Here is a 15,753-nt window from a genome sequence, read left to right on the forward strand (position 1 = left end):
TTTGTAGAACTTACTCAGACTTGGACTGCAACTGGCATCGGGCCTATTTTACAATAGTCAATGCAATCCAGCAAGGAATGGTAAGCAGATATGGAAAAACTTTACATATTAATAATCTTTCTTTTAAGTGTTGTTCTATGCATTAGTTTTGTTGTTGAATTATATATTTTGTGACAAAAATGGCTGTGATGTTGTTCCAGTAAGCAACTTTATATAGACAACAAAATATTTTTTAATAACCAAAACATTAAAAAAACAATATACATCTAGCTTTCGGTTTCACTTTTAGGACTTGACACTGTTTTCATTTGCTTTTCGCACTCCTCTTGTTTCTTTGTTTGCGCAGCTTCAACGGCAAAAGTGCGCTTATCAGCTAAGGACTCGTGTATATCAGCGAAAGACATTTTATGATACCTAAATTACGACTTTCAGTGCTATTATCTAATAAACTAGCCTTAATTTACCTATAGTACAAGTTACTTTGCTCTGATTTTATTAGTTTAGGGCTGGCATTTTCAAAAGCTTTAGGAAGGGCTTCTGTAATGTCAAAACCACATTTTGGAGGCGGTGTTAGTTGCTCTTCTTTAGCGTCACTGGTTTCCACTTTAGTATTCTCCACTACCGTATTGCACACGTTTACTTTGATTTGTTCTTCCTGCTCTGCGATACAAAAACAAATTATGCAACTAAATCTAAACGGGCTTTAAGGGCTGTACCATCCCCCGGACACTTTGTTGAATCTGTGCAGTACCGCCTTGTGGAACCGCCTGGGCCTTTTTTACCATCTTTTGGAGGAGGTTTGTTTTTCGTGCACTTGGCTTTAAGGATACTAAACAAGGCGTCGTAAACGTCGCTTTTTAAAGCTGGTTTTGTTGGATTCATGTCACTTTGACTTGCTGCCGAACTGTCACAGTGTGGTGGTGATTTGGTAGTTAATTGTTGGTTTAATTGCTGTTGAAATTCGTTGTTGAGGCGCTTTAATAGGTCGAATCTAAAAAGTGCGGGTTTTTGAGTTGTTATTAGATTACTTATAAGTTGATACACACCTGTAGGTCAAAATTTTCTCTTTTTCTTTTTCAGTAACCTTACTGCCTTCGAAATTTTCTACTACTTCGGGCAAAAACTTTTCGTTTTTGTTTCGTCTCGGCCTGGCCACCGTCATGTACGAGATTTTAAGGTGTCGATACCGGGCTAATCGATCCGTAACTTTCCGCTCATTTTCAGTACGCTCTTTATTTTCGATTTTCAGCATTTTCAAAGTTTCCAAACTGACCAAGCGGGTACTTTTTGCAGTCACGTGTAAAGTGGTATCCAGAGACTCGCAGCAATCTCTAAGTGCACACTGAGGCGTTTTCATTGCCAATACAAGTTTACTGCAACTGACCGGAGTGCGGATGTTGTTTGGTTTATTTTTTTCGTTGGAGCGTTGAAGGGGCTTAAAACAAGTAGAACCAGGACCTTTAACTACATTAGAGACTTGTTCTGCTCATTTCAAGATTATTCGTTGTTTTAATACGTCTAATGCAAAGTTTCTGTGGTTTTCAAAGATATTATTCACCTGATGTTTCTGGATTTTCAGGCTTGGTAGTGTCTGGAGTCGATATATTTTTTAAATCTTGAGATTGAGAACGTCTTGCTAATTTGTTTCTACGTTTCAAGTCGGCCATTTTTTCTGCTGCCGTTTTTGGGTTCAGTATTGATTCGTCAACTAAAGAACAAGAATCAACAACAATTGTATTATATGGAAAAGTCAGTGAACACAGTCGATGATGCAACTGCCATTTAGAAAGTCCATTTCATTAGCTATCCATCGACATATAAAAGTCCTACATTGTCAGTCAAATAAGGCAGTTTCTCAGGTTCAAACCAAACAATGCATGAAAAACAGTGAACAAGAAATTTTGGTCAAGTTTGAAGCCTTCTAGCGGCCAAACTATTTAACTCATCAACCAATCCTTAAAATAGGTAGAAAGCCCATTTCATTAGCTATCCATCGACATATAAAAGTCCTAAATTGTCAGTCAAATAAAGCAGTTTCTGAGGTTCAAACAAAACAATGCATGAAAAACCCGCTACGATTTGGACTTACATTTTCATAACTGATGACTTCTTTAAAACAGGTTTCAGTATCCAAATCAAAAAACAAACAAAAAAAACTCACCTGATGCCAACTCAAACTTGACTTTTGAAGATGATGCTTCAAAACTCTTTTCATTTTTAGCAATATCTTCCAGCTTTGTCCTTCCAGAACCTAACGTATTTAACCACACGTCTTCAACCGGTTTAGGCTGTATATTCACATCTACGTATCAAACCATCCGTTAATACATTGCTAACAGAAAACCTAACAATTCAACCTTGGGTGTCCAGTTTCACGTTCTTGGCTGCTGAAATCGCCATTTGGGTCACTTTGAACCGCAGCTCGTCGTCCGTCAGTTGCCTCATTGGTTTGTTAATGGTTTTCAGTTCATTTTCTATACGTTCGGTCAACTGCATTTTACTGGGTGGTTTTTCAAGTCTCTTTGGAGTATGCGGTTGTGTATTTAAATAGTTGTAAATCTCGTCTCCTATGAGTTGTTTAGGAACCACCATTTCTGAATGGGCTTTTTCTGCAGAATCTTCAGGTTGTCCTATATTGTCTGTGGTCCGCAGCTTTGCACTCAGACACCTGTAAATCTCCTCACTGAAAGTTTGTTTAGGTACTAGAGAATAGTCTCTGTGGTCTTCATTTAATGTGTTGGTATGGAATTCACTCTTAGATTGTTCCAGGTTTTTTTGGTCTCTAATTAAATCTTGTTTAGGGGTTTCATCTTCTTTAAAATCATGAGTCAAATTTTTCTGTATTTCTCTAATGTTGTAAAGCATTTCTTGCTCTTGTAAGCTGATAGTGCTTTGGTTTTTAGCCCTTCTTTTTAGTTCCAAAAATTCTGCTTTTGACATTAATCGGTTGAAGTCAGAGTTGTTTTTTGTGGCACTGCAGTGAAACTCCTTTTTACTTTCGTCACTGTGTGTTAAATCTATAACAAAATTAAGCTAATTTAAGTGTAGCCTTGTTTAGTGTTTGTTATGCAGAGTGAGAAAGCCTAGCGATTTTTCTTTAACTACTATTAAAATGTTATATCACTGAACTTTTTAACTTGTTGCCCCAGACACAGCTTCCAACGCTAGGCTGTATCACTTTGGCATCGTGTCTGTACATTTCCTGCCTGCGAGTACCTTTAAACGTTTCGTAGGGCTTACGATACTGTTTTTTTCTCAATTCCTCAGCTGTCGTGTTAATTTCGTCAACCTTTACCCAACGATCATGTTAGTCAATTTTAGTTTAAACGGTGAAGAACTTACAATGTCCTTTCTAGATTTAATTTTTTGACGTAAAGCATTTTGTTCTGCGCGACCTTTTCTAGTACTTCGTTGTAGCTTTTCTCTTCTAGCTTGCTGCTCCAGTTCAGTTGGAGTGATCACTGTAGTGGGTCGTTTCCATTGATTAATATCGATGTGACTATTACCGGGAGGTGGGTTTTTCAACCCTTTGACATTCACAACTGAATCTGTTTTGTTAACTAAAAAAGTCAATTTCCCTATTGAGATGGTGAGCAGTTTAAACAAAATCAAATAATGCCAAATTCAGCAACAAAAAAATTTGCTAGCTAGACAGTTACGTGACAACTGTCAAAAACTCAGAAACATGTCGTGTTTCGAAAACTGTATCAAACTGTAATTCTTGTAAGTTCTAAGCAAATTTTAACAGTTTTGACGTTAGTGACAATTGTAACGTGGTTCTAGAACATGATTCAGCTAGACAGTTGTGTGACAAATGTCAAAATAACTGTAAAAACTCAGCAACACATTTTGTTTCAAAAACTGGGTTAAACTGTATTTTTTGTAGGCTCTAGGAAAATTTTAATAGTTTTAACGTTAGTGACAATTGTAACGTGGTTCTACAGGGTGGTCCAAATTGATTGTAGGATAATTCAATAATGAAAAGTACATAAAAAATAAAATCCAAAGTGTCATATACACTCTAGTCAAAAAGTGTTCTCTAGCGGAGCTAGCGAACTGTAAAAATGAGGCAAGAAGACGATTTTTTAAATTTTAATTCCTAAACGAAAAAAGTTACTCAAATACAATTTGGTATGCATGTTTTCTATGTTGAAGTGTTTATTTGGAAATTTTTCCAAATTTTGAAAATAATCTGAACAGCTACAAGAGCCGTTCAAAAAGTTTGACAGCTTCAAATTTCTATAAGCTATAATTTTTGGGCATTCTGATGTGGCACATGTGATAGCCCATACTCCTGAGAAATGTTTGTCTTGACATTTCTTTTCATTTTGCATAGTTTTTTAGATACAGTCATTTTCCAACACTTGTGCGTAAATAAAAAAATCTCTTCTGTCCGGAATATTAAAAAAATAAAATACAAATTTACAAATTTTCACTTCAAAATGGGGACAAATTTACCAAATTTTATTTTAGTTGTTATTGATTAGAAATTAAAATAAAAAAAGCTGTTTTTTGAGGAACATATTTTAGTGTTTGCTAGCTCTGCTAGGGGACGCTTTTTGACCATAGTTTATATGACACTTTCAAGTTTATTTTTTATGTACTCTCCACCCTTTAAGTATCCTACAATCAATTTAGACCACCCTGTAGAACATGATTCAGCTAGACAGTTACGTGACAAATGTCAAAATAACTGTAAAAACTCAGAAACACGTCTTGGTTCAAAAACTGGATTAAACTGTATTTTTTGTAGGCTCTAGGAAAATTTTAATAGTTTTGACGTTAGTGACAGTTGTCACGTGGTCCTAAGGCACTATTTAGCTAGACAGTTACGAGAAAACTGTCAAAATAACTCATAAATCTCAGAAACACATCGTGTTTCGAAAACTGTGTTAAACTATAATTCTTGTAGGTTCAAAACAAATTTTAACAGTTTTGACGTTACTGACAGTTGCCACGTCGTTTAAGAACAGGATGTAGCTAGACAGTTACGTGACAACTGTCATAAATCTCAAAAGTACTTGTTTCAAAAACTGTGTCAAACTGTAATTTTTGCAAATTCTAGGCAAACTTTAACAGTTTTGACGTTAGTGACAATTGTCAAAAACTCAGAAACACGTCTTGTTTCAAAAACTGGGTTAAACCGTCATTTTTGTAGGCTCTAGGAAAATTTTTAATAGATTTGACGTTAGTGACAGTTGTCACCTTTTTAAAATCCACTCTTACCTTGTGAGGACTTCATTTTCGTCTTCTGAACAGACATAAACTGCTCATCTTTTTCCAGTTCATATTTCTTTGTCAGCCGTTGCGAAATCTCCATAGGCAAAGATAATTTAGAAACTTTGACATCAACCCCTTTAGCGCTTTTAGTTTTGAGTGCTTCTTCCTTGCCTCCATTCAGAAGTACTTTTTGGGTTTTAACACTTTGAGCTCCCAAAAGTTTTGTCTGTTTTTGCTGCACTAGAACCTCACTGACTGAAGTGATTTTTGGTGTAATTGTTTCACCCTTCCGGGAGTCTTTCAATGTTTTTGATTGATTTCCGAGACTTTTCTCAGCGAGAACTGTATCATCAATTAAACTTTTCTTGGCAAATACTTGGTTTTCTTCAACTTTAACACTTTTCCAGTTAGCTTTACTGGGTTCGCCAACTTTTAAAATGTAATCAAACGCTTGAGTGGTGTTTAACTTAGGTTGGGTTGCCAGTTCTTTTAACTTGTATGAGTTACCCATCATTTTGGGTTGATTAACGGTTGTTCTAGACATTTCTTTCATAACACTATCCAAAATATCTGGCTGAGGCATCTCAACAGCTTTAGCAGTGTCTGCTTCACTCTTGAAACTATTCAAAAGTTGGGTGTGATTTTTCTGCACTACTATTTCATTGACTAGTGGTATTTTTGGTGCAGCTACTACTTCACCCTTTTGTAACTCCTTTAATGTTGTGAAGTTATTTCCTATATTCTTAGCAGAACTTTTCCCCACTTCCAGGATTGTATCGTAAATCAACATTTTTTTGGCAAATAGTTTACTTTCTTCAATATCCACGTTTTTCAATTCCGGTGCCCTTAAATAATTGTATTGCGAATTTCGATTGAAGTTGTTTTCAGTTTGTGGAACATCTAACTTGTACAAGTTATCTCTTTCCTTAGGCTTGTTTAGGTAATTGACACTTCCAGTTTTGTAAATTTTTGGCTTTACTTCGTTTAAAGGTTTTGTCACTTCTTTATTTTTCCTGGGACTGCCCACTTCTAGAATTGTCTCTTCAATCAAGTTTTTCTTACTAAATACCTTGTTTTCTTCAACTGCTACACTATTACGTTCAATTTTCCTAGGTTTGAGGTTGTCTAGGTTAAGAGGATTTTGGTTGCTCTTAGTTTTAACAATTTCCTTCTTTACTGAAATCTTGTCAGAATCCTTCTGAACATTATGGCTGATTTTGGGCTTGGTAGCTTTCCTCAGTAGATTAGTGAATGTCGGTGGTTTTGCAATTGGTTCCTCCTTTTGAAGTAGTGGCTCTGTTAATGGTGGTTCTTCACACTCAGGCTCCAGACTGAGTATCTTATTGATTTGTTCTATTTGCTCTTTGTTAATTTCCAGTCTTCTCCGTCGTTCGGCCAAGCGTTTTTCGATGTTTCTCAGCATAACAGCGTACTTCATGTTGAGACGTTCCAGGCTTTCTGCTGGTTCTGCCGATGTTAATGTGTCTGTACTTGGTAACCCTTCAATGTTGTGGGGCTGCTTTATAGTTGGTTTTAATCGACCTACCTTTTGCGGTTCTATAAATGTTTCACTAGGTAATTCTGAAAAAAAAACAACTAGTTCAGAAGGAAAGTTTTTAACGTTAAACTAAACTATTGTCACTGAATTTGACAGTAATTTGCTTACGTTGAAAAAAGTCATCCTTAACTTTCCCAAAATTTGAACTATTTACATCCCCAAATAGAGATTTCCACGCACGCGGTTTTCTTTGTATTTCCTGGCCAGAGCTAAACTGCTTCAACCTGTTACTTTCCCTAATTTTAACGGAAGACTGTTTGTCATAAATGGTTTCAATTTTGGCAGTTATGCGAGGCGTTTCAGTTTTGAAAAATTCGTTAAGATCGTCACAAATCGCGTTTGTCGGAAAAGATTTCGCTTTGGGTTTCTTTGTCGGTTTTTTAACTAGGATTTCTTCGACTTTGGCCAACAGCACTGTCGTAGATTGACAACCTAGAAAAAAGAAGAAAGTCACTATAGTTTTGTGTGTACTGAATACAGTACATTTTCATGTCTTCTTTTTTCTAAGTAGTCAAACACCTTATGATGATGATAAATGTGACTTTTAGTTTCTTTGTTGTGTCCCCATATAATAACAGTCAAAGAGATTTTAAAATATCAATTTGCCATTAACACACTTACTTTGGTTTTTCTTTTCAGGGATATTTTCTTGTGATTCAGTCAAGTAGACAATATACTTCTTATTCTCCTGTTTAGGTTTCTTCTCTCGCAGTTTTTCCACGTCTTCTGCCTTCTTTATTATCATCACCTCACCGTCCGGTTGCAGTCGGAAAATAGCAATTTTTTCCTTTTTCTTTACTGGACCGGATTTGTTTTTCTGCTCGGTCTCCTGGTTTACACTTCTAGGCTTTTTATCGCTCGACTTGTTCAGTGTGGACGTAGTGGAAATACCTAGAATTTCATTATTTTAACACATAAAGGGATGAAAGAAGTTTTATATTACCAGCTACAGAGTTTCTCTCCAAGTCAGCTTTAGAAGCTGTCAAACTCGAAGCACGTTTTGCGGATAATAACTGCTTTTCAGCACTGCATTTAGTGACTTTGATTTGGTTTCCGTTTGGTGTTAAGCGCACATTTAACACTGCAATTGGGTCGTTTTGTTGAAGATTAGCGTCGGCTGCACAAAGTTCCTTTGACTGAAGAGTTGAAGCCAATTCAATCACTTCAGATTTGTTTTTAGCCAAATGTCTCTTTTTATTCACAGCCATTGAACTATTGGACTTTAGAATTTTCGACCAGCTCACCCGGTCTTCGTCTGACTTTGTAGTTTCGGGTTTGTCTTCAAGCTTTTGCTCTGAACTCTTTTTCGACTTTAACTTAACTCTATCTGGAATAACTCCAAATAAATTAATCATCACCGAAAATCTATGATAATCACCTTTGGATTCTCCTCGACTGTCATCAGATGCTGATCTCTTAGTTGTCCTCCAGTTGAGCTTATTCATATTAGTTTCAACTACTAATGGTATGTTTTTCATTACTTTTGGAAGGGCTGAGATTTGGCTGAACCGGTTGGGCCCCGACAAAGTAGAGTATTTTGCCTTAAGGTAGTTTTTGCTTAAATCTAAAAGTTGACTATTATTTGTGGTTTATTAATAGATAGAATTGGTAAACACCATTTCGACGTGATTTTTGAGCCAAAGTGTCTATGCTGCTAGATCTTAATGACGCCTTGGTCTTACTAGGTTTGTGCTGAACTGGCGGACAGCTGATTGGTCTATTCTCTGACCAATAAGTTAATTTACCTGGGAAGTAAAAGTGTGTTGCAAGAATCACAAACATTTAACTTGTTAGAAAGACATACCGCTTTCTAAATTCTCCAAATTGACGCTTCCATTTTCATCATGAAATTTCGTTGCTGATTCGTTAATACTGCATGTGCTCTTGTGCACCTTGGACGTTTTAGCAACACTCTCATTCGTTGCACACTTGCCGTCAATTTGCAAAGCGGGAGTGCTCGCAGATCCTCCCTTTTTCGCGATTTTGGAGCCACTAGTCAGCCCAAACTTCTTTACAAAATACTTTCTCACTTTTTCTCTGTGTTGCTCATCGGAAATTGCGTCCTGCTCACCGTCTTGTAGCACGTAGGACTTATATTCAGTTGCAGGTTTTGTGTTGGATTGTAGCAAATCTAAAAAAATTACAGATTTTGCTTAAATGTTTTTGGGATACAAACAAACAAACAAAATTTATTCGTGCTTACACAAAAGGTTTACACACGTCATAGTCAATGAATTTGATAATATAAAAATATTAAATCTATATAATGCTTCATTTATGTGAATACTTAAAGTCATTAATGGGAAAAATCAGAAAAGTCATTAATAAGAAATTCATTGATAGAATAGAATGATTTAACAATCAAATATTCTTTAATTTTTGTTTTAAATTTCAGAAAAGGTAACAATTTTATGTGAGATGGCAACAGATTGAAGAATTTAGGACCGTAATAAGATATCCCAGTTTTCAATTTATGAATTCTACAAAAGTCCGTATATACAGGGTGGTCCAGTTTTAAGTGTCAATAATTCACCATTTGATAGCTAATCAAAAAATAAGTTGACTTGCATTATATCATTTTTCTGAAAAACGTTTCCTAAGGAAGATACAGTCCTCCAAATTTCAATTTAAAAAATCGTTTTATAGTTTAAAACTGAACATCCAAGACTTGTGAAAGTCCAAATTTGTACTGAATAATCTAAAAACTTTTTTACTACTAGGAATGGTCTTATGATTCGCTTTCTCAGACTGCCATCCTGGTTGAGTGTCTGAAACTGGCATTCAAGAACTAAAAAAAGTCCGGAAATCAAGACAAAGATTGTATTGTGCATGAAACTCATTTTTTACTTCTAAAAATAATATAAAAGTTGACTTTTAATGCTAGAACTGACTTTACTAGGATTAAAGAGAGTCCAAAAGTATATTTTCAAGACTTTAATTGGTGTACAACTCAATTTTCTGGACTGGACAACAAGTCTAGAAGTAAATAAAATTTTCGGACTATTTTATTTCTAAAAATTAGTTCGCAAGACTATTATTGTAGCATTTGGTACCAAAATTTTTTACTTTTATTACTGAAGAAACTTGACTTTTGGAAATAGTCTTAAACTCGATTTTTCAGTCTTAAAAAGCATTAAAAACAGTCTGAATTTCTTAGAGATGTTACAATTTATTGCACTTATGAGTGTAGAAGTCAATTTAATAGTGAAGAAGCTTGAAATAACATTTTCAAGACTATGGTCAGTGGACACACTGGCTTTTAGGCCTGATAAGTCAAAAACTTTGTAAAAGTCTTGAAACTTAATTTGAGGCACTAAAAACAGCCTTAAAACACTAAAAACCAGTCTAGTTTATTAAGAAATACCCGAATTTTTAGCACTGAGGTGTCTAGAAGTCGATTTAATAGTGACAAAGCTTGGAATGTCATTTTAAGTCTATGAGGAATGTAAAAATTGTTTTTTAAGTTTGCTATGTCAATAACTTGGTGAAGATAGTCTTGAAACTCAATTTTCCAAGCTGAAAGCAGTTTTGAAGCACTAAAAATAGTCCAGAATTCGAAAGAAAATGAAAATCAAAGTAAAAAGCACGAAAAGTTCGTTTTCAAGACAATTTTCATGAATCTAATGTCAATGTCCTGCATCTAAGACTATTTTCAAGACTAAAATATTGAAATTTGTCTTCAAATTATGAAAACTTACTTCAAATGCAAATTTTAAGCTTCTGATGTCACTTTTCATTAGTTCAGAGTCATTTTTTGGTGTTCAAGTCAATTTTTAAGGTTTAAATGTATGAATTTGTTGTAACAAATTCTTGAAAAAGTAGTTTTTATGTCTACAAGTCAATTTTTAGTATTAAAGTCTCTCGATTTGCATGAAAACTGGTTACAAACACAACTTTCAAGCTTCTGAAATTTTTATCTTTTCTAATTCAATTTTCAAAACTAAAGTCTTTTAGTTTGTCTGGAAACTATGAAAACTGGCTACAATAATATTTTTTAAACTTCTTAAGTGAATTTTCCGTTTCCAAGACAATTTTTAAGTTGGGTTGGGTTAGTTTTGGGTCTTTGACTTAAAGTGCTGGTTCCAAATTTGATCAATATTGCTCCAATGGTCTGACAGTTATGACAAAAAAAAAAACGATTTTTTAAACAGAAATTTGAAGGACTGTATTTTATTTTCCTTAGGAAGCACTTTTCAGGAAAATGACATAATGAATGTCAGCTTATTTTTTAATTGGCTATGGATTGGTGAATTATTGACATTTAAAACTGGACCACCCTGTATATTCCCTTTGGCTCTCGTATGATGGTAATGGATGCTTTCGTGTGTGTTGTATGAATTTTTATAATTTTTAACATGTAAGAGACATTGATAAATGTATTGTGAATATACAGTCAAAATTTTCAATATGATAAATTAATACAAACCTTGTGAAGGAGATTTGTCAGGCACAGGCCCGTGCACTTTGGGAGGTAACACTATATCATTAGGACCTTTAGGTTTCTCCTTTTTTATGTCCTTTGGATCTTTTGCTAGAACTTCCAGTAAATACATACGTTATACAATGTTAGCAAATCATGTTAAACTACCTGTTGGAGGTTTTGGTGGTGGTGGAATTCTCACTTTGTTACCTGAAATCTTCTCTCCCAGGCTTAATTGTTGTTCTTTGAACATCGTTTCAAGATTGTTAATTTTCTTCATAATTTCGTCTATCTGTTTTTTTGTTTCAGTTAGAATGCTACTCTCCATTACAGCTAATTGGTTTGCAACATTTGAGTTTTGATTTATGTCTTCCAGCAAGTTGTTTGATGGTTCTTTAAGAGTTGCATCAGTGGTTTCATGGTTTTCAAGGTCCTGACGGACGAAAACGATTTCATCTCCCGGTCGAATGACTGCAGAATCTGTTTTGATGTAAGAAATAATTGCTCTATAATACTCTCACTTACCAGACTCATCATTGAAATTCTGCACCATTTCTTTACAGTGATCCTTTTCGCTTTTTTCAACTTCTTTTATATCATTCACAATAAGGCGTTCTTTGGGCGTGTAAACTGTCTGATCTACAGTTGGATATACTATGGTGTCAAAATACTTGTCTAAAACTTGCTCCCTGAACAACTTTAACGCCTCTTTGGGTGATAAAGTCCGTAAATTATTCGAAGAAGATATTTCTTTAGTGTTGTATTCACTTTGACACTGTAAAGCCATCTTTTTCGCTTCTTTGTTACTCTGTTTTGCTTGTATATCTTTGTCGTAAACCACTTTAGGTACCATATTTTGTTCAGTTGTTTTTGCTGAGTTTACAATTTTCGTTACGCTCAACCATTCAACTGTTTGTGGCGAGTTTAAGTCTGCTAGACTTTGCCTAACTGGAGGCATGGTGGTGACAAGTTCCTCAACTTTGAGGGTTACATCATTTTGTCTTGGATTCAGTTGCATGGGGGATTCTTGAGCGATTGGTATTACAGCTTCCACGTTATGGAAGACAATTTTTGCTTTTTTGAAACAGTCAGCGTGATTGGCGCTGTAAGAAAAACTTCCTCCATCACTTTTATTTTTGAAGTTCGACTCCCCAGACACTGGTTGTTCTTTAATCTTCTGGTTGTCTGTCTCCTTTGGTTCAATTTTTTTGCAAGTGTTAGTTTTAGCGTCCGGTTCAGTTGGTGGGTAGTTGAGTTCGGTTTGTTTTCCAAGTGAGGGATCTTTTACAGTGCCTTAAAACAAAAAAAATAATCAACCTGTACAAGATTACACTTAATTCAACTCACTTTCAACTGGGGCAGAAAGTTCTTCTTTATCCTTGATTTCTCTCTCACGGGATCCAACAAAGACTTGCGCTAGCATTTCGCTCCATTCCTTCTTCTTCCTCTCGCCGAATTCATTCAGGTTCTTCTTGGCCTTTTGGGCATTCTTCACATGCACGTCAATTTCTTGAACTTTAGGTATTTCCGCCTTCAATTTAGGCATTTCCTGTGACGGTTCCATGGACATGCTAACAGCTTCAACGGTTCTTTTTATTCGTGGCCGGATGTTTGGTTTGCTACTAGAAACTGCTTTGGCTGTCATAATCTTATTCTTGACCACAACTTTCTTTCTCGGAACTGCTGCTGAAGCTTCACGTTTAATGTCTTCAATCACTTCTTTCGTTTTCTCAGCTGTAAATGAAAGGTTAATGCTTGCTGGGTAGTTTGAGCGAGTTCAAACCTATTTCAACTTTTTCTTCCATGCGATCCTGAGTTTTGTCAATCCTCGGTGTGATATTGTTGATTTTCATGGAGGGCAAGGATTCGATTTGGCTTTGTAATTCTTCAAACTCGCGCCTGGCTTTTTGGAGTTTCCGTTTTTTCTTGTAGGTTTTGGTTTTTTCGTTGGCTTGCTCGTTGAGTTCCTCCACCTAAACTCATTAACATAACATTTTACGTAAAATACTTTAGATGTTTCACCTTGGTGGGTTCTTCCAGTTTGTTGCTTCTAGAAGGGCGTACACTCTGACTGATGTTTGGATCGGTGGGCTTGCCATCTATATTGTGTCGTCCGCCTAAAGTTTCCGGTTCCAAAGACTCTGAGCTACATTTTTTGGGTTTTCTTTTAAAGTCTAATATCCCGTCTGTTTTTCGGACTATTTGAATATCACATTTTACTTGTAAAACCAAGTTTCTCGTTTACAACTCACCTTTTTTATCTGTATGATATAAAGAAGCTTTAGGACCTTCCAAAACTTTGTTTCCTTGTTGATTGTGCTTTAACATTAGCTTAGGACTAGTAGCCTCTTTAGAGCCTCTCACTGTGCCTTTTTCACACTTCAAATCATCTTCAAACTCCAAATCTACTGGTTGCTTGGGAGGTACTTCATGTCCCATTTGTCCAGTAAGAATCTTTCTCACTTTATTGGACGTAGACTGGTTATCAACTTGGTCTTTACCGCCCTGAAGTTCTGCAAATTTTACGTCCAATTTATCCAATTCTTTAATCAGCTCCAACTTTTCCTGTTTCAGCCCGCTTAAAGTTGCGTCCTCTGACTTCGGGTTGGGTTTAAGTTTTTTGCCTCTTCTAGCCTTCTCAACGAATCCGGACAGTTGTTTGGCTTCCTGTTCAACTTTTTCATAATTTGGTTTTGGGGTCTCTTTACCGTAATTTCTGGTAATCAGTCCTTGTGAGTTTGATCGAAATTAGTTGTATTATTTCTGGTTATATAAAAGGAGTAATTACCGGAACCAGTTTTAGTGACCGAATCTTTAATACAGACTTCCTCTAAGTTTAAACCGCTTATGTTGAGGTTATCTATCCACACTCGTTTTGGGTAACGACATCGAGCGTAACTTGACTTTGAAGTCTCAATATCGGATGGCGCAGTTGGGTGAGACTTGACATTTTTGGATACTGCATAGAATAATTCAGTTAAATCTTTTATAAAGAAACAGAATCAAAAAATTACCATCTTCTTCCATATTAACACATTCCGGATCCTTTTGGCTGTTCTCTGGAATCACATTAATCTGCTCAGGTTCTTTATTAACTGGCTCGGGATTGGCACTCTTAGAAGATTTAAGCAGTAACTGGATAAACTTTGTCTTGAGCCGCATTTTGGCTTCATTGCTGGCTTTTTCTATGGTGGGATGGCTTTTCACCAAGGATTCAAAGTCCTGATCGACACTAAGCTGATTGGTTGCTAAAACTTTTGCTGCTTCTTCTTTTGGATTCTCCTGTTCGTTTGGTGGATTGTCAAGGGGGTTGCTTCTAGTTTTCTTCACGTTCTCCATCAGTTTGGGGTAGGTGATTGTTTTGGGTGCCATGCCTTTCCAAGCCATTTTGTGCTGTAACTTGCGCTTTTTCAGTTTTGCTTCCATTTCTTGTAATTTTCTATTGGAAAATTTAGTTGAGTTAAGTAAAAGTGAACAGGCAGATTGAGGGTTTACCCGTCTGCTGATCCTTGACGAATCCGAAATCGTTTCGACAAAGTCAAGTTGTGCTTCACTGTATGCGTTGGATAACTGATTTCGATTTTTTTTCCCTTTTTTAGACACTTTAGTGTTGTTAACACTCACCGAAGGAAAACGGGTTAAATCCTAGAAAAAGTCTACTAAATGAGGCAAAATTTAAAACCAACTAAATCACCATGGGTTTAAACTGGAACTCATTTCTCCGTTTCTGGGTTTCAATGTCGGCAATGTCCTCAATCGCCTCGATGTAATTTCTTTCATTAGATGTAAGTTTTGAGTCGGAAAATGGTCGTTTGCTAAAGCTGGGCGTTGTTATCGAATACAGATGATAATATTTTTTGGAAATACTAGGGATGGGTGGTTCTGGTATCACAACATTGCCTAAATGAACTATTTTTTTGGTAAACATTTACACACCTTGAATTAAATTAACCTGTATAGAATCTCGGGTATTCTCGAAACTTCCACGGTGAAGTTTGGGGAGTTTTAAAACTGGTTAGTTTGCTCGAACTGGGACGCTTTTGCCCTACTGTCGGAGAACTTGTGGTTTTTGATGTTTCCGCAATTCTACAAACTTTCACTCAAACAGTGCTCACAAAACCTTATTTGAACTCACCCGTTGTCGTCTTCTATACATTCTTGCAGTTCGTCCTCAACTAAATCTTTGCCGAGAACCGGTTGAGACCTACCGCCATTCAGATGTAATTTTTTTGTTTGTGCTAGTTTCTTGTATGAGTCGGTAAAGTTGAGTCGCGATTTGGTGATATTGGCACATATCAATTTATACATTTTCTTTAATTTTTCACTTTAATTTTGACCGAATGGACTAAAAATCATGATGATACGTCAACGCGACATACGCAGGCAATGATACCAAATTAATCATGGAACGCATGGTGGCAACGTTTTGCGCACCAAGTTGTTTGTTTGAACACCTGCTGTGCATTATTTTATAATTACTTCAAACCAAAACCACCGAAAATATACTACACCTCAAGTAATAAAATTGTCAATATATTTTAAGCCATTTTTGGTT

At 35.9% G+C, this 15,753-nt stretch overlaps 2 protein-coding genes across 11 annotated transcripts in view; one reads left to right on the plus strand and one right to left on the minus strand.

The window, feature by feature from the left end:
- Positions 1-15,753, plus strand: part of Rev1 (Rev1 DNA directed polymerase) — a 45,355-nt gene that overhangs the window by 8,715 nt on the left and 20,887 nt on the right. The window contains exons 15-16 of one of the 3 annotated variants that reach the window (XM_081976364.1): positions 8-80; positions 9,174-9,836. In XM_081976364.1, coding sequence (XP_081832490.1) covers positions 8-80; positions 9,174-9,182 — 82 coding nt within the window. In that variant the 3' untranslated portion in view covers positions 9,183-9,836. Of the gene's footprint in view, positions 1-7; positions 268-9,173; positions 9,837-15,753 lie in introns of those variants that run through there. The other 2 variants (XM_081976363.1, XM_081976362.1) reach the window with 2 other exon arrangements.
- On the minus strand, positions 209-14,835 carry LOC145726991 (uncharacterized). 8 transcript variants are annotated; one of them, XM_081976349.1, is made up of 26 exons: positions 14,694-14,835; positions 14,213-14,637; positions 13,987-14,157; positions 13,451-13,927; positions 13,221-13,384; positions 12,982-13,171; positions 12,546-12,932; positions 11,724-12,491; positions 11,367-11,678; positions 11,205-11,315; positions 8,583-8,909; positions 8,395-8,523; positions 8,157-8,342; positions 7,722-8,105; positions 7,400-7,669; positions 6,887-7,210; positions 5,227-6,801; positions 3,343-3,560; positions 3,130-3,289; positions 2,358-3,017; positions 2,162-2,302; positions 1,559-1,708; positions 1,047-1,458; positions 717-991; positions 465-660; positions 209-414 (listed from the first exon to the last, which is right to left on the minus strand). In XM_081976349.1, exons 2-26 carry the CDS (start codon positions 14,622-14,624, stop codon positions 267-269), a joined length of 8,547 nt encoding a protein of 2,848 aa, XP_081832475.1. In that variant the 5' UTR covers positions 14,625-14,637; positions 14,694-14,835; the 3' UTR covers positions 209-266. The 8 variants fall into 8 exon arrangements, with proteins under 8 accessions (XP_081832475.1, XP_081832474.1, XP_081832476.1 ...); XM_081976348.1 differs by having other exon boundaries at positions 11,205-11,309; positions 13,221-13,396; XM_081976350.1 differs by having other exon boundaries at positions 3,217-3,289; positions 13,221-13,396.

The sequence above is a fragment of the Ips typographus genome, linkage group LG3 (genome assembly GCF_016097725.1).
Source record: "Ips typographus isolate SLU linkage group LG3, UJ_Ityp_2.0, whole genome shotgun sequence".
Lineage (NCBI taxonomy): Eukaryota > Metazoa > Arthropoda > Insecta > Coleoptera > Curculionidae > Ips > Ips typographus.

Coding starts and splice junctions, on each gene's coding strand:
- LOC145726991 (XM_081976347.1), bottom strand. CDS start 14,624: ATGGAAGCAAAACTGAAAAAGCGCAAGTTACAGCACAAAATGGCTTGG. Junction 6,802..6,886: donor TAAGGATGACTTTTTTCAAC/GTAAGCAAATTA, acceptor TTTTTTTTTCAG/AATTACCTAGTGAAACATTT. Junction 1,459..1,558: donor TGAAAATCCAGAAACATCAG/GTGAATAATATC, acceptor ATGTAGTTAAAG/GTCCTGGTTCTACTTGTTTT.